This window comes from Oncorhynchus gorbuscha, linkage group LG02 (assembly GCF_021184085.1).
Source record: "Oncorhynchus gorbuscha isolate QuinsamMale2020 ecotype Even-year linkage group LG02, OgorEven_v1.0, whole genome shotgun sequence".
NCBI classification, from domain to species: domain Eukaryota; kingdom Metazoa; phylum Chordata; class Actinopteri; order Salmoniformes; family Salmonidae; genus Oncorhynchus; species Oncorhynchus gorbuscha.
The window spans coordinates 88249292-88272701 of record NC_060174.1 but is presented as its reverse complement, the minus strand read 5'-3'; the positions used below and the strand labels follow the sequence as shown (position 1 = coordinate 88272701).

At 40.4% G+C, this 23410-nt stretch overlaps 1 protein-coding gene across 1 annotated transcript in view; it reads right to left on the bottom strand.

The window, feature by feature from the left end:
- LOC123994701 (opioid-binding protein/cell adhesion molecule-like) overlaps positions 1 to 23410 on the bottom strand; it is a 185053-nt gene that overhangs the window by 3104 nt on the left and 158539 nt on the right. The window contains exons 4-6 of the mRNA XM_046297617.1: positions 3504 to 3638; positions 2528 to 2648; positions 1133 to 1284 (exon numbers count right to left, since the gene is read on the bottom strand). Of these exons, the coding sequence (XP_046153573.1) occupies positions 1133 to 1284; positions 2528 to 2648; positions 3504 to 3638 (408 nt within the window). The remainder of the gene's footprint in view (positions 1 to 1132; positions 1285 to 2527; positions 2649 to 3503; positions 3639 to 23410) is intronic.

Here is a 23410-nt window from a genome sequence, read left to right as displayed (position 1 = left end):
TCCTATATCGACATAACCTGAAAGGCCGCTCAGCAAGGAAGAAGCCACTGCTCCAAAACCGCCATAAATAAGCCAGAATATGGTTTGCAACTGCACATGGGAACAAAGATCGTACCTTTTGGAGAAATGTCCTCTGGTCTGATGAAACAAAAATAGCCCTTTTTGGCCATAATTACCATCGTTATGTTTGGAGGAAAAAGGGGGAGGCTTGCAAGCCAAATAACACCATCCCAACCGTGAAGCATGGGGGTGGCAGCATCATGTTGTGGGGGTGCTTTGTGGCAGGAGGGACTGGTGCACTTCACAAAATAGATGGCATCATGAGGGAGGAAAATTACGTGGATATATTGAAGCAACATCTCAAGACATCAGTCAGGAAGTTGGTCGCAAATGGGTCTTCCAAATGGAAAGTGACCACAAACAAACTTCCAAAGTTGTGGCAAAATGGTTTAAGGACAACAAAGTCAAGGTATTGGAGTGGCCATCACAAAGTCCTGACTCAAACATATAGAACATTGGTGAGCAGAACAGAAAAAGTGTGTGCGAGCAAGGAGGCCTACAAACCTGACTCAGTTACACCAGCTCTGTCAGGAGGAATGGGCCAAAATTCACCCAACTTATTGTGGGAAGCTTGTGGAAGGCTACCCAAAACATTAAGTTAAACAATTTAAAGGTAATGCTATCAAATACTAATTGAGTATATGTAAACTTCTGACCCACTGGGAATGTGAGGAAAGCAATAAAAGTGGAAATAAATATTTCTCTCTACTATTGTTCTGATATTTCACATTTTTACAATAAAGTGGTGATCCTAACTGACCTAAGACAGGGGATATTTACTAGGATCAATGTCAGGAATTGTGAAAAGCTGAGTTCAAATGTATTTGGCTAAGGTGTATGTAAACTTTTGACTTCAACTGTATATATAGATTTTTTTAACTAGGCAAGTCAGTTAAGAACAAATTCTTAACCTTTTGGTTACTGGCCCAACGCTCTAACCACAAGGCTACCTGCCACCCCAATAATATATTTATATTATTGCATCTATAATTGCTATAATTGCATCGCAGTACACACAATAACATATATTACAACGATATTGTTCTACAACAGTAACAGTAGGCAGTCTTACCGTAGAGGATTATGCTTGCATTGGTGATCCCCATGGTGTTCATGGCGACACACGTGTAGTTTCCATAGTCCTCTTCAGAAACATTCAAAAACATAAGCATGGATTGTTTACCTTGGTTCTCTATCTTAATCCCATTCAGTCCATTTAGGAGTCTGTAAAGAAGAAAATACATTCTTAAAATATTAATTCTGTAATCCCATATATATATGTTTATCAATAATAAATCCCTATACCCGTGAAATTGAAGGGTATATCTTATAACAATCAAATTTGTCCCGTTAGGCCAGCGAATCTCAACTGATGGGGGAGGTTTTGAATGGGTTGTGAGTGTGTGAGTAAAAAAACAGAGAGAAATAATAATAAAAAAGTTTAGGAAAAATACTCCTGTCTGAACTTAAATGACTAAAACCAGTTAGAAATTGTGTAGAAATGACAATGAACCTACATATTATTTTTAATAATTTGACCTCTGAACTATTTTTCTTCAATCACAATATTTTCAATTTACTGTACAGTTGTTAGCAGCTGGTCTCAAGCCAGTGATCTTGACATTCATATGGGCAAAATTGAATTTTTGAAAATGAAAACGGTGGGACTGTTGTTCCCTTGTCATATAATTCTGACATTTTCTATCCTAATACCATAAAAAAAGATTTTTCCAGATTGCATTTTGGCCGCAGAAAAATGAGATGTGAATATTGGATCACGACTGAGACAAACTGGTTAAATTTTGGTCATGAGGCCAAACCAGTTGAGAACCACTGCATTAGGGGATACGATTTGAAGGTGTAATCTGGAAACAATGTCAGTATAATCCAGTCAGGTTTGACTGAACAAGTGCCATTGAGGTCGTTGCTGTGTTGGCATTTGTGTATGTCCTTGAAGGGTTCAGCACAAGTACGAATGCTACAGTTGGTAAAGACTATTAGTCTCGGGAACTTATGGACAAAAATACACGAAACACAGCTCATTAGGTCGTGCTGAGACGACTGCTCTGCACCGCTGTACAACAACCTGCGTTGTGTAACATTTTCTCTTTGGCTGCACTGCTAATATTCCCCACGCTTCACTGGCTTGTGCCAGTTCTTTGGGAAACAATCATTTTTTGAAGCGTAGTCATTCATTATAAAAACCTCTGTACTTTCTCAGAGGTTGTCCAAGCAACGCAGACCATTGACAGAAACAAATTATGCAAAGAAATACAACTCGCCTTTGGTGGCCATGATGGTTTAGATTAGAAATTGTTCTCCAAAGAAAGTACTTTTAATAGTAGGTTCTTAATGAGACAAAATTACATTTTGCCAGTGGAGAATAAATCAACTGGGGGATTTACATCTCCTTACAACCAACAAAGGCCAAAACTGACTCTTTTCTAAAAGATCTATTAGGACTTACCTGCGGTCCTCTTTGTACCACTCAAAATCTGCACCAGGAACAGCAGAGGCCTCACATTGGAGCACCCCTTTTTGGCCCACTGGGGTACCTGTACTCCCAGCCTTCAAAATGAAGGGAGCATCTGTAAGATGTATGAAATTGAGGTTATTTAATGAGCTTTATAGCAGTGCATATACATTTATTAAAAATAGACTCAGCAACATGACAACATCACATACTGCGGGGCAGCATCCTGCTTACAGAAATCAACAACAACAAAAATCTGCCACTATTGGGTCTTCCTAATGTGGGTATTCCTCACAGGAGGGAGCACATTGGAAATAGGCTGTTTTGGCAGTCTTGACAGATTGAAATTATGCTTTTGATTTCTGAAGGCAAGAATTATTTCCGCTGTGTATGATGTCATATTGCTGTGTCTAACTACCTGATAACCATTACTTTGATGTCCTTAAAAGTGAACTGTTTCAAAGAGGTGAAGTATCTACTATCCTGAATAATCTGTAAGGTGCGTCAGTATATTTTCTGTTGATAACAATGTACACTCGAGCTAGCATGCTAAACTTCACGAGGCTTCTAAAATTATCTTAATAACCCTATTTTTTTTTTTAAAATGGGCTCCTGAGTGGTGCAGCAGTCTAAGGAACTGCATCTCAGTGCGAGAGGTGTCACTACAGTCCCTGGTTTGAATCCAGGCTGTATCACATCCGGCCGTGATTGGAAGTCCCATAGGACGGCGCACATTTGGCCCAGTGTCATCTGGGTTTTGCTGGGGTAGGCAGTCATTGTAAATAAGAATTTGTTTTTAACTGATTTGCCTAGTTACATATTTTTATTATTATAAACTCTTAAAAACAAGCTTGGATCAACAACTGCCTGGGAAAACCATGTGGCTGATAAAATAGCAACAAATAAGATGACCATTTAGCTTTGTTTAAGTGTTGTGGTGCTTGGCATCATTGTTTGTTTTCATGCTTACAATTGACTGTGACTTTCACTGTCTTCACATCTGGGGCTGAGATGTCATTGGAGGAGATGCATTCATACGATCCCGACTGTTCTTTAGTGATCGCTGTCATATCAACATATTCCCCTTCAGTGACAAATTTGTGTCCTGAAAAATAACACAATAACATCTGTTTTTAAAAATAGAAAGCATACAGAGGTGCATAAATTATTACCAAACCCCCCACGATTGAAGTGCAGTTTCTATATTTTTTTATATTTATTTTTCATCTAAAATATATCCCAAAAAGCCACATAACAACTCAAACGTTAATTTCATAAAAATACACATTTGGAAAGAAGTGGAGTGCGCTCAACTAAGGTGAGTCGAGGTGCAATTCAAAAATATAATCATAATTGAAAAGGAAAAGGCGCAACACTCGCTCACCATCAAACATTATTTGTTTTATTTAATGTTTTGCCTTCTCATGAAGGCCAATGAAGGCCGAAATGTTCATATTTTAACCTTGCCTAAATAAAACAAAGAATTTGTAATGATTTGTTATGTTGTGCTTTTTATATTTTTAATATAACAAAGAACCATAATAAATTCAGAGGCAGCAGCAACTCTTGAATTCGACACACACATATGCAAACATACTTCTGTTTTCTACCGGTCTAGCGAGCATGAAACATTACTTACAACCAGGTTAAACAGGTGTGAGATCCAAGATGCATAGAAATCACCCTTTCAAATGGTCTGCAGCATTGACCAAGGTAGCGTGTAGGCTATACATCAGACACTACAACGTGACATTTCTACACCTGTTGGTTGAACATTTGAAAGCAGGAGCCACTCAAGGTGGAAATTCTCAAGAGTTACAGTAGCTGTGTCTTGTACACAACAGCAGCAGGTACCACATTACAGAAACACTGGCCCTCAATATGTTATCAAATGTCAACACACATCACATAAAATACAATTTCCCCAGACATCAGCAGTACTGTGGTTTAATCTCTACCCACTGCTCCCGCGAGGGACATCATAAAGTCTCTAAGGTCTTGCTATTCAAAGAAACGTGCCGGTATCAGTTATTTCTCCTCTCTCTCTCTCTCTCTGTCTGTCTGTGTGTGTGTGTGTGTGTGTGTGTGTGTGTGTGTGTGTGTGTGTGTGTGTGTGTGTGTGTGTGTGTGTGTGTGTGTGTGTGTGTGTGTGTGTGTGTGTGTGTGTGTGTGTGTGTGTGTGTGTGTGTGTGTGTGTGTGTGTGTGTGTGTGTGTGTGAGAGCAGGAGGCAATGGGGCTGAGACTGAAATGGAGCGGCACCTTTACTTGGAGATAACCCATTCCCAATCAGCTGAAATGTCACATACAGCAATATCTCGACATTAGCATGATCTCATTACTTTCCCCAAGCCCTGGTCCCACCAACAGCTACTGCTGCTGCAGCTGACAAGGGACTGACTGGAAAGGTTGTCCTGGCTGGGTTGTTTCTTTTAACTTTAATGTGCTGGGCCATGGGAAATGGAAGTACAGATAATTTAACATTTTATAATGTGTTTCTATCTACATTATGCAGATTGAGGCGAAGAAGTGGAAATTGAGTTATTGGCCATTACTGTGTTATTTTATGGTTGCAGGCGGTGATCGGGTGAGTGATGGCAAGGTTAACCTATGATAATGCAGGCTTCAGCATATCAGCAACTCCATGTGCAAAAGATGGCAGAATCGGTTATGCCTGTATTTTCAGTCAAGTCGATAAAATAATTATGCTAGGTTTTTAACTAAAGGGAAAAAGTTTGGGTAATGTCTTAAAATTCGTGATTCAGTCACTCCTTTGTATCTGCAAACCCAAGGAAACATGGCACCATGCAGTGCCTTCAGAAAATATTCACACCCCATAACTTTTCCAAATAGTGTTGTGTTAAAGCCTGAATTGTACAACTTAATAACAAATTTAAAGCTGAAATTTCTTAAGTCTATATGTATTCAACCCCTTTGCTAGCATTCATTTAGTTTTACTTGTATTTAAGAGCAATTGGATGCCACGGAAGGAGAGTTGCATGGCATTGAAGCTTGCCTGGAGGGTTGTTAACACCGTGTCCAAAGAAGGGCCAGAAGTATACAGAATGGTGTCGTCTGCGTAGAGGTGGATCAGACACTCACCAGCAGCAAGAGCGACATCATTGATGTATACAGAGAAGAGAGTCGGTCCAATAATTGAACCCTGTGGCACCCCCATAGACACTGCCAGAGGTCCGGACAGCAGACCCTCCGATTTGACACACTAAACTCTATCAGAGAAGTAGTTGGTGAACCAGGCGAGGCAATCATTAGAGAAACCAAGGCTGTCGAGTCTGCCGATGAGCATGTGGTGATTGACAGAGTTGAAAGCCTTGGCCAGATCAATGAATACGGCTGCACAGTAATGTTTCTTATCGATGGCGGTTAAGATATCGTTTAGGACCTTGAGCGTGGCTGAGGTGCACCCATGACCAGCTCTGAAACCAGATTGCATAGCAGAGAGGGTATGGTGAGATTCGAAATGGTCGGTAATGTTTGTTGACTTGGCTTTCGAAGACCTTAGAAAGGCAGGGTAGGATAGATATAGGTCTGTAGCAGTTTGGGTCAAGAGTGTCCCCCCCTTTGAAGAGGAGGATGACCGCAGCTGCTTTCAAATCTTTGGGAATCTCAGACGACACGAAAGAGAGGTTGAACAGGCTAGTAATAGGGGTGGCAACAATTTCGGCAGATAATTTTAGAAAGAAAAGGTCCAGATTCTCTAGCCCGGCTGATTTGTAGGGGTCCAGATTTTTCAGCTCTTTCAGAACATCAGCTGACTGGATTTGGGAGAAGGAGAAATGGGGAAGGCTTGGGCGAGTTACTGTGGGGGGTGCAGTACTGTTGACCGGGGTAGGGGTAGTCAGGTGGAGAGCATGGCCAGCCGTAGACAAATGCTGTTTGAAATTCTCAATTATAGTGCATTTATCAGTGGTGACAGTGTTTCCTATCTTCAGTGCAGTGGGCAGCTGGAAGGAGGTGTTCTTATTCTCCATGGACTTTACAGTGTCCCAGAACTTTTTTGAGTTAGTGTTGCAGGAAGCAAATTTCTGCTTGAAAAAGCTAGCCTTGGCCTTTCTAACTGCCTGTGTATATTGGTTTCTAGCTTCCCTGAAAAGCTGCATATCACGGGCGGGGGCTGTTCGATGCTAATGCAGAACGCCATAGGATGTTTTTGTGTTGGTTAAGGGCATTCAGTTCTGGGGAGAACCAAGGGCTATATCTGTTCCTGGTTCTAAATTTTTTGAATGGGGCATGCTTATTTACGATGGTTAGGAAGGCATTTAAAAAAAATAACCAGGCATCCTCTACTGACGGGATGAGATCAATATCCTTCCAGGATACCCCGGCCAGGTCGATTAGAAAAGCCTGCTCGCTGAAGTGTTTCAGGGAGCGTTTGACAGTGATGAGTGGAGGTCGTTTGACCGCTGACCAATTACGGATGCAGGCAATGAGGCAGTGATCGCTGAGATCTTGGTTGAAGACAGCAGAGGTGTATTTAGAGGGCAAGTTGGTTAGTATGATATCTATGAGGGTGCCCGTGTTTTCGGCTTTGGGGAGGTACCTGGTAGGTTCATTGATAATTTGTGTGAGATTGAGGGCATCAAGCTTAGATTGTAGGATGGCTGGGATGTTAAGCATGTTCCAGTTTAGGTCGCCTAGCAGCACGAGCTCTGAAGATAGATGGGGGGGCAATCAGTTCACATATGGTGTCCAGAGCACAGCTGGGGGCAGAGGGTGGTCTATAGCAGGCGGCAACGGTAAGAGACTAGTTTTAGGGTACAGACATGGATAGCAGGACAAAACTCTGCAGGCTATCTTTGCAGTAGATTGCAACACCGCCCCCTTTGGCAGTTCTATCTTGTCTGAAAATGTTGTAGTTCGGGATGAAAATGTCAGAATTTTTGGTGTGTCTTCCTAAGCCAGGATTCAAACACAGCTAGAACATCCGGGTTGGCAGAGTGTGCTAAAGCAGTGAATAAAACAAACTTAGGGAGGAGGCTTCTAATGTTAACATGCATGAAACCAAGGCTATTACGGTTACAGAAGTCATCAAAAGAGAGCACCTGGGAAATAGGAGTGGAGCTAGGCACTGCAGGGCCTGAATTCACCTCTACATCGCCAGAGGAACAGAGGAGGAGTAGGATAAGGGTACGGCGAATAGCAATGAGAATTGGTCAACAAAAAAGTCTGGAACAGAGAGTAAAGGGAGGTTTCTGGGTGCGATAAAATAGCTTCAAGGTATAATGTAATATAATAATAATAATAATAATATAATAATATTGTATACATGTACAGACAAAGATATGGTAGGATGTGAATACAGTGGAGGTAAACCTAGGTATTGAGTGATGATGAGAGAGATATTGTCTCTAGAAACATCATTGAAACCAGGAGATGTCATCGCATGTGTGGGTGGTGGAACTAATATGTTGGATAAGGTATAGTGGGCAGGACTAGAGGCTCTACAGTGAAATAAGCCAATAAACACTAAACAGAACACAGCAATGGACAAGGCATATTGACATTAAGGAGAGGCATGCTTAGTCAAGTGATCAAAAGGGTCCAGTGAGTAGTGAGGTTGGTTGGGTTCTCGGCGATTCAGACAGCTAGCCGGGCCATCGGTAGCAAGCTAGCATAGGATGGAGGTCTGTTTTTAGCCACCTCGTGCGTTTCCGTCGGTAGGATTAGTGGGGTTCTGTGTGGTAGAGGGTATCAATCCAATTCGCAAAAAAAAGTATAGTTATATAGGCCCATGAAAAAAATTGTCCGGTCTATTCAGATAGCAGCCGATAAGACAGCTAACGATTAGCGGACTGCAGATGGGCGTTCAGATAACGTCGCGACAGAGGAGCCAGCTGGATAACACCCTCGGGCAGATAATGTCGGTAGTCCAGTTGTGAAGACCCGGTGGGGCTCCTAGTTGGCAGTAAAACGGGTCCGGATAGGTGATTGTAGCCCAGGAGTGACTGATGGAACTCTTCAGCTGGCAAGCTCCGGAATAATTGATGTTTACTCCGGGATCGACGTAAGCCGATAGTTACACGGATAGCAGCTAGCTACCTGCGAGATCCAGGTATAAATGTCCAGAGCTTGCGGTTGAAATCCGGGGACATGGAGAGAAAAATAGGTCCGGAATGTTCCGGTCCGAGCCGCGCCGTAAGAAACTGGCGATAGATTTTCGAGCTAAAGGATAGATGATGACCACAAACCGTGGTTAGCTGAATACTAACAATTAGCCAGTAAAGAAGCTAACTAGCTTCTGGCTAGCTTCTGATTAGCTTCAGGCTAGCTTCTGGTTAGCTTCAGGCTAGCTTCTGGCTAGCTTCTGGTTAGCTTCGATGGAGGATTACAGATTTGAGGTAAATAATACTTTCTCTTGAACAGGCTAGTTTTGAAGATGAGTTTATGGAAAATAAAAAATACATATAAAAAGGTATGCGAAGAAAGTTGTAAATATATATATATATATAGAATGGGCAACAACAGAAAAGGATGATAATGAGTAGCATGGACTCACTTTGTGTGCGTTAATAGTGGTTAATATGATTTTTGAATGATTATCCCATCTCTGTACCACACACATACAATCATCTGTAAGGTCCCTCATTCATGTAGTGAATTTCAAGCACAGATTCAACCATGAAGATCAGTGCCTCGCAAAGAAGGACAAAGATGGCGGAAGAGGAGATGGATGGCGTTTTACGGACTCCTAACCAATTGTGCTATTGTGTGCTTTTTCGCGTTATTTGTAACTTATTTTGTACATAATGTTTCTGCCACCGTCTCTTATGACAGAAAAGAGCGTCTGGATATCAGGACAGTGATTACTCACCTTGTACTAGACGAAGATTTTTCTTTCTGGAGTCGGACACAAAGGATTTACTTCAGACACCCGACAAGGCCCAAATCCCCATGATTCGTATGAAGAAGAGGCAGAGATATTGGGGACGTAGGTTGGGGTGCCTTGTAAGGATCCGACGGCGAGTGAGTAATCCCCCTCTATCATCAGTCCTATTAGCCCATGTGCAATCATTGGATAACAAAATGGATGAGCTCCAATCAAGACTATCCTACCAAGGAGACATTAAAAATTGTAATATGATATGTTTCACAGAGTCGTGGTTGAACGACGACAATGATAACATATAGCTGGCGGGGTTTTCGGTCCATCAGCAAGATAGAACAGCTGCCTCTGGTAAGACAAGTGGTGGTGGTCTGTGTCTATTTTTAAATAACAGGTGGTGCACGAAATCTAATATTAAGGAAGTCTCAAGGTTTAGCTCACCTGAGGTTGAGTATCTCATGATAATCTGTAGACCACACCATTTACCAATAGAGTTCTCATCTATATTTTTTGTAGCTCTCTATTTACCTCCACAAACTGATGCTGTCACTAAGACGGCACTCATCGAGCTGTATAAGGCCATAAGCAAACAAGAAAATGCATGAGCAGCGCTCCTAGTGGCCAGGACCTTTAAACTAATTTCTACCAGCATGCTAAATGTGAAACCAGAGGGGGAAAAAACTCTAGACCATCTTTACTGCACACACAGAGATGCGTACAAAGTTCTCCCTCGCCCTCCAATTGGCAAATCTGACCATAACTCTATCCTCCTTACAAGTAAAAACTAAGCAGGAAGAACCAGTGACTCACTCTATAAGGAAGTGGTCAGATGATACAGATGTTAAGCTACAGGACTGTTTTGATAGAACAGATTGGAATATGTTCTGGGATTCTTCCAATGACATTGAGGAGTACATCACACCAGTCACTGGATTCATCAATCGATGACGTAGTCCCCACAGTCACCGATTATACAGTACAAACTCCAACCAGAAGCTAAAGCTAAAGGCTAGAGCGGGACTCTACCCCGGACGCTTAAAATAAATCCTGCTAAGCCTTCCGACAAACCATCAAACAGGCAAATAATCAATACAGGACTAAGATTGAATCGTATTACACCGGCTCCAACGCACGGCGGATGTGGCCGGGCTTGCAAACTATTACGGACTACAAAGGGAACCCAGCCACGAGCTGCCCAGTTACGCGAGCCTACCAGACGGGCTAAATGCCTTTTATAATCACTTCGAGACAAGCAACAATGAAGCATGCATGAGAACACCAGCTGTTCCGGATGACTGTCTGATCACGCACTCTGTAGCCGATGTGAGTAAAACCTTTAAACAAGTCAACATTCACAAGGCCACGGTGCCAGACGGATTACCATGACGTGTACTCAGAGCATGCGCTGACCAACTGGCAAGTGTCTTCACTGACATTTTCAACCTCTCCCTGACTGAGTCTGTAATACCTACAACTTTCAAGCAGAGCATCATAGTCCCTGTGCTCAAAAACGCAAAGGTAATCTGCCTAAATGACTACCGCCCCGTAGCATGCACGTCTGCAAGTGCTTTGAAAGGCTAGTTTTGGCTGACATCAACACCATCATCCCTAGAAAACTCCTCCAGGAGAAACAGGAGAAACCTTCATGTGAAATATTCACATGGGTTTGTGTAGCGGTTCAAAACACTTTTATTTGCCAGACGTCTTGAAAAGGGGGAATGATTTGTTATCTTGTATTTATCCAAGAAGTTCGTTTTTCCTTGTCGCTGTTCAAGCGAGTATTCCTGAAGTAAGACAGTACTGAAGCAATCAAATTTGTTCACATCTGTGCAGCTGAACAGATATCCTCTGCGATAAAACTATTTGCTAGGGATCAGAAAAACCTCTGACACAGGCAAAATTACATACACAGCTTCTTTCTCAAAGGATAACTGAGAGGGCAACTTGTGCTTGTTTGCTGACACATAGTACCATAGCTAACTATACATGTGAAGAAGGTTATTTAAGCCCAACACAAGTGCATGAAATGCATAGACACAACTACTAGACTGTAGGGCAGAGTTGCACTTTGCATTACTACCCATTCCAGGAATAGTTTTGAAGTTTCAATTGAATCACACTACAGAAGGTCAGCCAGTGGCTATATGTAGGTTATCCAGCCCTTCACGTTACTCCTAGAATGGTATGATGGAATAGAAATCCTAAAATCCAAAAATATATTAAACACCAATAATGTATCACTGAATCATATATCAGTGATTGATATCAACACATTCATACACTTTATATACAAAAGTATGTGGACAACCCTTCAAATTAGTGGATTCGGCTATTTCAGCTATACCTGTTGCTGACAAGTGTATAAAATCAAGCACACAGCCATACACACAGCCATGCAATCTACATAGACAAACAATGGCAGTAGAATGGCCTTACTGAAGAGCTCAGTGTCTTTCAACGTGGCACTGTCATAGGATGCCACCTTTCCAAAATTCACAAAATTTCTGCCCTGCTAGAGCTGCCGGGGTCAACTGTAACTGATGTTTTTGTGAAGTAGAAATGTCTAGGAGCAACAATGCCTCAGCCATAAAGAAGCGCAATGCCAAGCGTCGGCTGGAGTGGTATAAAGTTCGCTGCCATTGGAATCTGGAGCAGTGGAAACGCATTCTCTGGACTGACAAATCAGGCTTCAATATCTGGCAGTCCGACAAACAAATCTGGGTTTGGCGGATGCCAGGCAACACTACCTGACCGAATACATAGTGCCAACTGTAAAGTTTGGTAGAGGAGGAATAATGGTTTGGAGCTGTTTTTCATGGTTCAGGCAAGGTTCCTTAGTTCCAGTGAAGGGAAATCTTAACTCTAGAGATTACAATGAGATTCTAGACTCTTCTGTGCTTCCAACTTTGTGGCAACAGTTTTGGGAAGGCCCTTTCCTGTTTCAGCATGACAATGCCCCTGTGCACAAAGCGAGGTCCATACAGAAATGGCTTGTCGAGATCGGTGTGGAAGAACTTGACTGGCCTACACAGAGTCCTGACCTTAACCCCACCGAACACCTTTGGGATGAATTGGAACACAGACTGCGGGCCAGGCCTATTCGCCCAACATCAGTGGCCAACCTCACTAATGCTCTTGTGGCTGAATGGAAGCAAGTCCCCGCAGCAACATCTATTGGAAAACCTCTATATTTATGCCCATGATTTTGGAATGAGATGTTCGAAAAGAAGGTGCCCACATACTTTTGATCATGTAGTGTAGCATACATACAACATTCAACTAGAATGTAAAATTGCTAAATTAATCATACAAGTAAAATAATCCCACTGGGATTGATAAACACATATTTAATCAAATTTAATTTCAGTAACACATTCTTGATTTTCTTCAAAGACAGCACTAAAACAGCATTGTGACTCAACCATTAAACATTTCTTAAATGAAAAACAGTTTTTCCTTGAATACTCCATCAACAATAGAACTGTAAATGACTGGAAATTGTCAACAGCTGCACAATATCTTTAAAGTTCCTGCAAAAATTAATGACAACAAAACAAAACCACAAAGCCTCAATCTGTACAGATCAAATCTACTATTTTCACTTCAACATACATTGATAATCCTTCCTATTCTAATGTGCATGGTTCTATGTAGAACAAAGTGATTGCATTAACAGGGGAGATAGGTCATCTGTACATTGTAAAAGTAAACAAAAAACTTAACACCTAAACAGGATAATGTAGCTTTTCATTGACTCCAATGCGTGACCGATCGCTGATTTGAGTTTGGGAGAAGGAAGTGCAAACAAAGCCGGAGGCCCATTGCAATTACAGCCAACAGCCTCCCTTATAATCCTGAGGCCATTATGGAACTGTCTGTCCACAGTGAGAGAAGGCTTATTATATTGTTAAAGGGGGGGTAGCGACTAGGAGAGCATGAGGAAAAATTAATAATAGAGCCATCTCATCCCTCCCCCCTCTGGTTTAAAGCCCCAGAGATAAGCTAGGCCCTAGCAACATTATTGAGATTAGCATCGACAACAAAAGGCTCTCCACATTACACTTCACATGGACATTCTTTGCATCAACCAACGAGTCCTCAGAGGGGGATGGAATAGGTTGAGGAGAGTGGAGAGTGAGTGCACATTTGCTGTTGTAACAAAACACACCTTGGGGGAAAACATCAACACACACACACACACACACCCACCCATACCACCCAGAGATAGCATCAACATAGACAGAAACTGATCTGTGGCAATTTCACTGGGGCTGGGACAATACTAGTATCACAATATTTTTCCATGGCAAAAAGAGAAAACATGAAGCAGACCAAACAAGTTGGTAACTTAAAAACAAGCTGCATGTAAAATATTGTGTGATATAGCTTGGAAAATAACATAATGATCTTTGTTTCCAACATTCGGACTGTTTTCCTAAAGAATTTAAGTTTAAGTCAAGAAATGTCTTGTTTCCTTGTCATGATAGTAATGAGCAGTGGCATAAAGTACTTAAGTAGTACTTATAAGTATTTTTTTCTTAAGTCGTTTTTTTTTGTTTGTATCTGTACTTTACTATTGATATTTTTACAACTTTTACTATTACTCCACTACATTCCTAAATAAAATAATGTACTTTTTACTCCTTACATTTTACCTGGCACCTAAAAGTACTCATTACATTTTGAATGCTTAGCAGGACAGGAAAATGGTCTAATTCACACACTTATCAAGAGAACATACTTGGTCATCCCTACTGCCTCTGATCTGGCAGACTCACTAAAAACAAATGCTTCATTTCTAAATTGTTTCTGAGTGTTGAACTGTGCCCCTGACTATCCGTACATTTAAAAAACAAGAAAATTGTGTCGTCTGGTTTGCTAAAAATAAATACATTTTAAATGATTTATACTTTTTCTTTTGATACTTAAATACATTTAAAACCAAATACTTTTAGATTTTTACTCAAGTAGTATTTTACTGGGCGACTTTCACTTTTATTTGAGTCATTTTCTTTTAAGGTATCTTTATTTTTACTCAAGTATGAAAATTGGGTACTTTTTCCACCACTGCTAATGAGTATTGCGATACTGGTATTGTCCCGGCCCTACATTTAACCATATACAGTTGTTACTTCTGTTGTTAGTGGTAGACCAAGGTGCAGCATGGTAGGCGTACATTTTCTTCATTAAATGTTTCACCAACAAAAAAAACAACAAAAAAACCAACACAACGAACGTAAAGCTTCGGATTGCAACACATGCCACAAACAAAGACAAGATCCCACAACCTAAATGTGGGAAAAAGGGCTGCCTATGTATGATCCCCAATCAGAGACAACGATAGACAGCTGCCTCTGATTGGGAACCACACTGGGCCAAAAACAAAGAAACAGAAAACATAGAATGCCCACCCAAATCACACCCTGACCTAACCAAATAGAGAAATAAAAAGGCTCTCTAAGGTCAGGACGTGACAACAGTGGGGTCTGAATTGATTGGATCCCTTGATAAAGATGAAGCCAAAAAGACTGTATAAAACTGTATAAAATAAATAATACAAATACTGAGCTTTTAAAAATTGCTCAGCGAAAGAGATTTTGTTTAACAAGTAATGATATTCATTTTTAAGATAGGGTTAAAAATGGATTTTAATCCCCTATTTTCAATACTCCTGCACCCTCCCCTTGCAAGGATAACAACACTGAGCTTTTTTCTAAAATGTTTTATGAGATTAGAAAACACATTGGGAGGGATCTTAGACCATTCCTCCATACAGAATCTTTCCAGATCCTTGATATGGTCAGATGACATGGTTTGAATTGAAGAGGGCAGTTCACAAGTGCTGATGAAGGATATCAAGGATCTGGAAAGATTCTGTATGGAGGAATGGTCTAAGATCCCTCCCAATGTGTTCTCTAATCTTATTTTTCTTTTTAAAGGTACAGTATAGTTATTCTCGTGAGGGGAGGATGCTGGTGTATTATAAACGGGATCCAATCATTTTGAACAATGCATTTTTAACTGATATAATTCCATTGGCTATTTGAATTCTCGGTGGAAATGGAACAACACTATTTAAGCATTTAAAGTAAATTACTCTCAATTCATCCAATTTCTGCCAGTATTCATTTCCAAAGATAACAGATCCACCTATGTGAATAACTGCAGTTGATTTGAACTTAATAGACAGGCCTCAAAGAACGCTAATCCTTTATCATGCAATATATCAGGGATGGACATAATTTGGTTTTGCATCAGCAGTTATTCTCTTGTTATGCCACTCACTGATAGTCAGTCAATTAGCCCATGTCAGCAAAAAATGTTTTTGATTGGTAAGTTAGTTTTGCGGTCAGCTCTCTAAACTTGTATCATGGTTGAATTACCGGCTGGGAGGCCTCCATTGTTTCTGTTAGTCAGTCTCACTATTCTCACTTAGTCAGTCTCACTCATATTAAAAACTGCAAACATTTCTCTCCACCCTATTGCAAATGTGTAGAATTGTTTGTGGCCACCACCATCAAAGTTGCCCTCCCTGTCATATATTATATACAGTACATCACAACACTTAACCATGTTTTATTGTTACACTTTTTAAGCTATACTGTTTAATGAGTACTTGACATTCTACTGTGTGTGTTTTAATGAGTTGGTGTGAATTCAGAACAGCAAGCATCACTTCATCTTCTGCTCCATCTTGAATCAACAGTCAAAGCCGTTCCCAGATGACCAACTATCCGTAAATCATCAAAAACTACATAATATCCTCAAGTCAGTCTTGAGCAGCCATCTATTATGCAGGGGTGTCTGTTTTATCAAGCTAAAAGTTGAGGTGGACATTGCCCTTCTGTTCCAAACTGCCATTGAATTCCTATATGAGTTCTGCCATATGCCCTTTAAAGCTCAAGTGGCCGTTTATTATGCACCCTAAATATTAACAACCATAGCCTCACCCAATTACCATCTGTCCCCAGAATTAAAGTGACAGAACACACTTTCACTTCAGTTTTTGGGAAACAGAGAGGTTGTCTTTGATGTCTTATAGTCGTGCCCTTTTCTCTAGAAACACGTTATGAGAAATATCTCAATAATTTATGTCAATAGATCACTAGCTAAAGCTACAATGCAGATTCCACCCTTCTCTCCGTATAGGGGCATCATAGCTTTGTTTGTGCTGACAATGTCGAGTTCAGTGTTTTCTTTTGTTATGTCCTTGCCAAAGCAACATACAGTATGTAATTTTAAATCAGACAGACTGTACTGTACTCTGTCCTTAATAATGACCACAAGGTTGCCATGGAAATCTCTGAAGATAAACAGAGCAAATAGAGTGTAGAAATGGAAATGCACACATAGTATAAAATAACAGAGATGATGAGGCTTGTTCAGGCATGGAAGCTGTCCAAGGATGTGTCTCAAATGACTATTGCCTGTATAGTGCACTACATTTGTTATATATGTGGCTCTGATGAAAAACAGTGAACTTTAAAGGGAATAGTAGGGTTTCTTTATAAGACATCATCCCTTAGCTATGGGGTGAAATAAAGTATGGCTAGCTGTATGTATAAGACATGATGAATAATAGATCACTAAATGAAAGCATAATATGTTTATGATATTCCTAAACCAAACATGGTCCTGCTAAACTGCGTCAACAATATCTTACTCAGTCAGTTGAAATGGTCCTTCACATACTATAACACAAATCTGATCTGAAGTCTGTCCTATGATTAATGCCATGGTTTGCCTTGTTGTATGCTCTGTATTTCCCTAGTCCATTCTGCTTGAGTTGGCTAAGGGGAACAGGGTTGTCTGTAGCTTTAGCTCATTTCTGGCCCTGTGGTTCGCAGTAAATTAATATCAACGCATTATAGGATGACATTCCACTTATAATGAGATTTCCGAGTGCTAATGATTTCATAATAAACCATTGACCATTATTCATGTTTGTCAACAAATCTAATTGTGATATGCAATCATTGCCAGATGGAATGGCCCCTAATAGGTTTCAAAGCGTTGATTATGACTTTTGTCTGCATAAACCAATTAGGAGCCTGCTGACACACTTGATAAGGAGTGGTTATATTGAAAATAATGAGAGTGCACTGGGGACTTAGCTACTACTGTATAGCAGGGAGAAGAAGACAAAACATTCTCCTAGCAGGATAGAGGCACATTCACACACAGGCACACAGTAAACTCACGTCAAGTGATTTATACCCTGGTTCTTTCATAACCTCACTATTTAGATGTCATATTTTTGCAGGGCAGACTAGGACACTGGAAAATTGTGCAGTTAAGAGTTAGGTACAACATTACCTGGAAATGAAACCAGTAACTCTGAAGCAGTTTGGCATTTATTGATATGACTCATATACTGGAGGTAGCTCTGCACTAGTGGTCACTAGCTGGTCATAAAATCTGATTTTAAATCTAACCTTAACCACACTGCTAACCCTAATGCCTACACCTAACCATAAATAAAGACCAAAAATCACATTTTCTTTTCATGAATTTTTACGATAATAGCCCATTTGTACTTTTAGCAGCTAGCCCATCTAGCGGAAACCACTCAATTCTTCCTCCAGGGCAAGACTCATGACAATAAACACCAGCCTGTAACTCTGAATCCACTTTGAAGCACTATTACATCACAGGTTGCTGTTTCACATAATCTCTGATGAACCAAGTCAAAACAATGTATTAGTTATTTATTTAATAACCAATACGTACAATAAAATCCAACGTTTCTGGAAAGATTCCTCTCATTGAGAAGTCTGGCCTCGACTCAATGCTCTGGGCATCAAAAACAATAGCACATGCAAGTGTACAGAAAATGTGATTCCTAGACAAGAAATCAACTGTCTGTAAGGGAGCCTTGTTAATCATACTGTACATCTCACCATGGTAATTGGAAACGTAGACACGTATAGCTGTATGCTGTCAAAGCCTGTCAACGCAGTTATCAATATTTGTTGGCTTAATATTGGCTAATATAAGGCTTAATGATGTAAGTACTGTGTGTAGTATAGATTAAGATAATCATGAATTGTGAATAAATTATGTCTATCACAGCTTTTCATCAAGAGCTATTGTATGGACCTCTGTTGTCATTCTATTGTATGGACCTCTGTTGTCATTGTATTGTATGGATCTCTGCTGTTATTCTATTGTATTGACCTATGTTGTTATTCTATTGTATGGATCTCTGTTGTTATTCTATTGTATGGACCTATGTTGTCATTCTATTGTATGGACCTATGTTGTCATTCTATTGTATGGATCTCTGTTGTTATTCTATTGTATGGACCTCTGTTGTTATTCTATTGTATGGATCTCTGTTGCTATTATATTGTATGGATCTCTGTTGTTATTCTATTGTATGGATCTCTGTTGTCATTCTATTGTATGGATCTGCTGTTATTCTATTGTATGGATCTCTGTTGTTATTCTATTGTATGGATCTCTGTTGTCATTCTATTGTATGGCTCTCTGCTGTTATTCTATTGTATGGACCTATGTTGTCATTCTATTGTATGGATCTCTGCTGTTATTCTATTGTATGGATCTCTGTTGTCATTCTATTGTATGGCTCTCTGCTGTTATTCTATTGTATGGACCTATGTTGTCATTCTATTGTATGGATCTCTGCTGTTATTCTATTGTATGGATCTCTGTTGTCATTCTATGGTATGGATCTCTGTTGTTATTCTATTGTATGGATCTCTGTTGTCATTCTATTGTATGGATCTCTGTTGTTATTCTATTGTATGGATCTCTGTTGTTATTCTATTGTATGGATCTCTGTTGTCATTCTATTGTATGGATCCCTGTTGTTATTCTATTGTATGGATCTCTGTTGTCATTCTTTGGTATGGATCTCTGTTGTTATTCTATTGTATGGATCTCTGTTGTTATTCTATTGTATGGATCTCGGTTGTCATTATATTGTATGGATCTCTGTTGTCATTGGTAGAAGCATTCCCAATTATTATACCTCTCTACGCACTATTCTGTCACTCCATTGCCATGCCATGACTAAACAAGTCCAATCTGGGATCTATTGTCATAAATAAAAATCATAATACCTTTTTCAAATGACAGAAAAATACAAACAAGCTATATATTTGTCAGCTCTTGTTTAATGAATTTGACTACACTAATGCATTAGATTGACTTTCCCCACCTGTCCAATTTGTGTGATATCTTCAAAAGCCTTGTAAAGTGAAATTGCTCTCTCAATTATCCTCCTTATTTCATTAATAATAGGCCTACATTATGAGAACTGGTCACCAGTTCAAAGACCTTTATTATATCCTAATGGACAAACCTTTTCCATAGAGGTCAGAAGCACATATTGTGAGGGAAATTATATTGTTACAGCTAGTGGATAATTGGAGACCTGAGTTGTAATTCAGTAGGCACTAGACAGGAGAAAACATTTTGAAACAGGGAGTGAAATGGGGATATAATACCAGAACGTGTCCAGTAAGAAAACAGGCATTGGATAGGGTACATAATTGGTGAGCCCTACTGAACACCAGATGGTTACTGAATTGGTTTCGCTACACACTTTAGCCTACTACTTCACTGTATCTGTGAAGCTGTGCCAGTTGATAACCGAACCAATTAAAACAATCTCGGAGCAGAAACCAATCTTTACCACATCATACAATAAGACTGCAGTAAAAACTGTGTAATTGGTCAATGATTTCAGGGGTCATATAGTTCGGTATCACTTACTAATTGAGCTTCCCTCTTGAATATTACAGTATATTGAATTATGAATGAGGCAATAAAGCTTAATACTATTTTTTGAACTACCAATGCATTAAGTAGGCCATTACTCTTCAAAATATTTCTTCCTTGCAGTGTTGACTACAGAATCAGAGCATATTCTGATACTTCTTCAAACAGTGATATGACAGGGAAATTCACAGAACATTGTTTTTGCCTTTCAGAAGAAGGAAATTACTTATCAAGAGCCAATTTAGGGAATGACATCCGGATATTAAGGGACATTACTGCGCATAGAGAGAAAACTGAATGATTTTGATTGTGTATCGAGCAACCATTATAAAATGCCAATATAAAGCAGCTATGCTCTAGTCTTGCTCGCTCAATGTCATCTCGCACTGGGATGGGGCGGAATCCACCCCAATCAGCTTGCGGATAAGTACCGGGTCACCATGGTTACACGGTTCTGCCTGACTTATCATCACATGCCTCCCTGAACTGCCTTCTGCATCCTGATCTTTAACGAGGATCTGGGAGATGAATCGCCTCAGCTCTTTACAGTACAAATATATCTTCATTAGGACAGTCATCGCCCAGACAGGGTCTAATTACTGAGAGGTTTTGATTACTGACTGCCAATCAATTACTCTGATATAATTCCTCACCCCTGAGATGGGCTGGAGTGATTACTGCTTCATTGGGTATTGGTCTTTCTGTCTGTCTGAAGTTGTTGTCTGGGGGTTTTGAGACAAATATACATACCTGTCAGAGCTAAAGACTAGTGCAGAGCCGATCCATTCCCTGGCTGGCTTTTCGTTCTCTTCCATATCTGATCAGAGCGTTTGAAATCATCCTTTGTACCAGAACTAAGAGACGTCGATAAGATTTACACACATTTACACAGAGAGTGGCTGGCTTGACTTTGCGAATTGTGGGCAGTTAGTTAAGCACGGAGTGTCAGCACTGAGGAATAATGCCTCTGAGGTATATTGCTATACCTGGCACAAGCAATAGCTACATACAATAGGTAATATTACTTGAACAGCTTGTTCAATTTAAAAGTTGTTGATTACAATCAATAGGTCCCCAGGCAATGTTTTTTCATGTGTATTATCAAATCACGCAACTGCCAAACATTTAGAATAATCTGATAATAAAGCCATTAGCCTGTAGAAAAAGAAATGCATGAAAAAATCTACCTCTATAAAAACCGATAACTATTGTGCATATCATTGTGCATATCATTGTGCATATCATTGTGCATATCATTGTGCATATCATTGTGCATATCATTGTGCATATCAAGATGTATTATTTCACTACAGTCTACCTTCCTAAAATCAAGCTGGAAAAGCCTTTTTGAATTGACCTAGTTTTGGCACCCATCACGTAACAAGGCACACTCGATTTCATCACTTGTGGCAATAGCATGTTATTCTTGTCAAGAACATGCCCACCCTTATCAACTATAGAGTTGAGGCGCAGACATCATAGACGAGATCTACACGGCAGGATGTGCAATTCCTGGGGAGGTGTTGCATCAGCCCGCTAATTGTACCTGATGATAATTAATAATGATCCTACCGGGAAGGCGTTCCAGAGCTCCCTCTCGACAGGAACGGTCGTGGAGTGTGACAATGTTCCATGTTGAGATAAGAAATCACACATCTAAGTTTGGAAATGAGAAGATGAGAGGGAACAGGGAAGTGATACAAACTGGGAATACATGTCTCGTTCAGGCTTCATCAGGTATGCGACTGGTTTAATAATGTGAGGATAGAGTGATTGTGCATGAAACACAGTGTAGCATGGCTAGTGTAGCATGGCTCGCTAATGATGTGGGAGGCTGATGTGAGATGGGAGAGATAGGTAATGTGGGAGACGTTTGGTGGGTATAGTGCTCTGGAGAGAGACACAAGCCATTAGCCATGGCATAGGGGACCAAAGAGAGACAGTGTATTGAACTGTTCATTAGTGTTTTTTGGTGGCCAACAGCCAAGTAACGCAGGACACTTATTTTTATTGTATTTTTATTTAACCTTTATTTTATCGCGGAGTCATACTGAGACCAAGGTCTCTTTTACAGATGAGCCCTGAATATTGAACAAAACCTACAGTGGGGGAGTCAGGTTGATGGTGAAAACACAGCAATGTGAGCAAGAGCTGACTTCCATTACAAAAGGTGTAAAACCCACGCACAAATATTTAGGCCTACTCTCCCAACGATTGATTCACACTGTAGGGCTGACCTGAACTGTTCTGCATGGCACAGATATTTTCTTTTCACATTGTTCTTTACAGCAGCCAATACAGCTCTGCTTGGCTCGATTTGGCCTTAGGAGTGAATCGGACATAATAGTGATGTTCTCAAAACATGTCAGTATGATGTTTACTCTAAGTGAGAGATTAAGCCAAACAGATCATTGATGTCAGGATCTATAATGGATGCTAGATGACTAAATATTTTTAAAGCTAATATCTCAATGACACATTTGGGGCACTTGATTTGCCTGGTGCTTAAATGCACTGGTACACTCAAACACATGATTGAAGTGAGGATCCCTGAAAAAACTAATAGGCATAAAAAAAAGAGACATATGATACTTCTGAAGCCAGCTGACAGACCAAATTTATCCACGTCCTGATTTGCTGCTTTGAATCACAATTTCCCTATTTAGTGGCAGCCTTGACGGAATGAAACATTTAAACATTCGACTGGCAGCAATTCCCTCAGCGTGGTAGACTGCAGCCTCCCACCTAAGTGACTGTATCCTGGGCATTTTACAAAAGTATGACAACCACTCAGCGTGTTCCCTTTTCACCTGTCTCTCTGGCGGCATTGGGAAGCCATGTCATCCACAGAGGGGTACGAGGACACCTGTCAGAAGGGCCACAGCCATAAAGAAAGCCTTTACTTAGCGGGGACATGGCAAAATGGAAATACCACGGCGGCTGACGAACACCTCCACCTGACGCCACCCAACGCGACACACCACACCGTCCTATCTATAATCACAGCGTGTTGTCTCCACTGAAATACTGAAATTCACAGGCCTATCAAGTCCAAGAGTGTAAATCAACAGCCTTGTTGCTAAAAGTAGTGGAGGAGAGCATTTTCCACTTCCCTGTAACCTAATCTATAGTGATAGGGAACATCTTATGAATATTGACAGGAATATGTGTTAGTTTCATCACTTGTGAAGTTGGATAAAGTTTGAAACCGGCAGCCCCACCACTGCCAATGATGGGGAAGGGGACGCAACACGTGATCAAACCTCTATTATCTATTTCCTCCTATTCC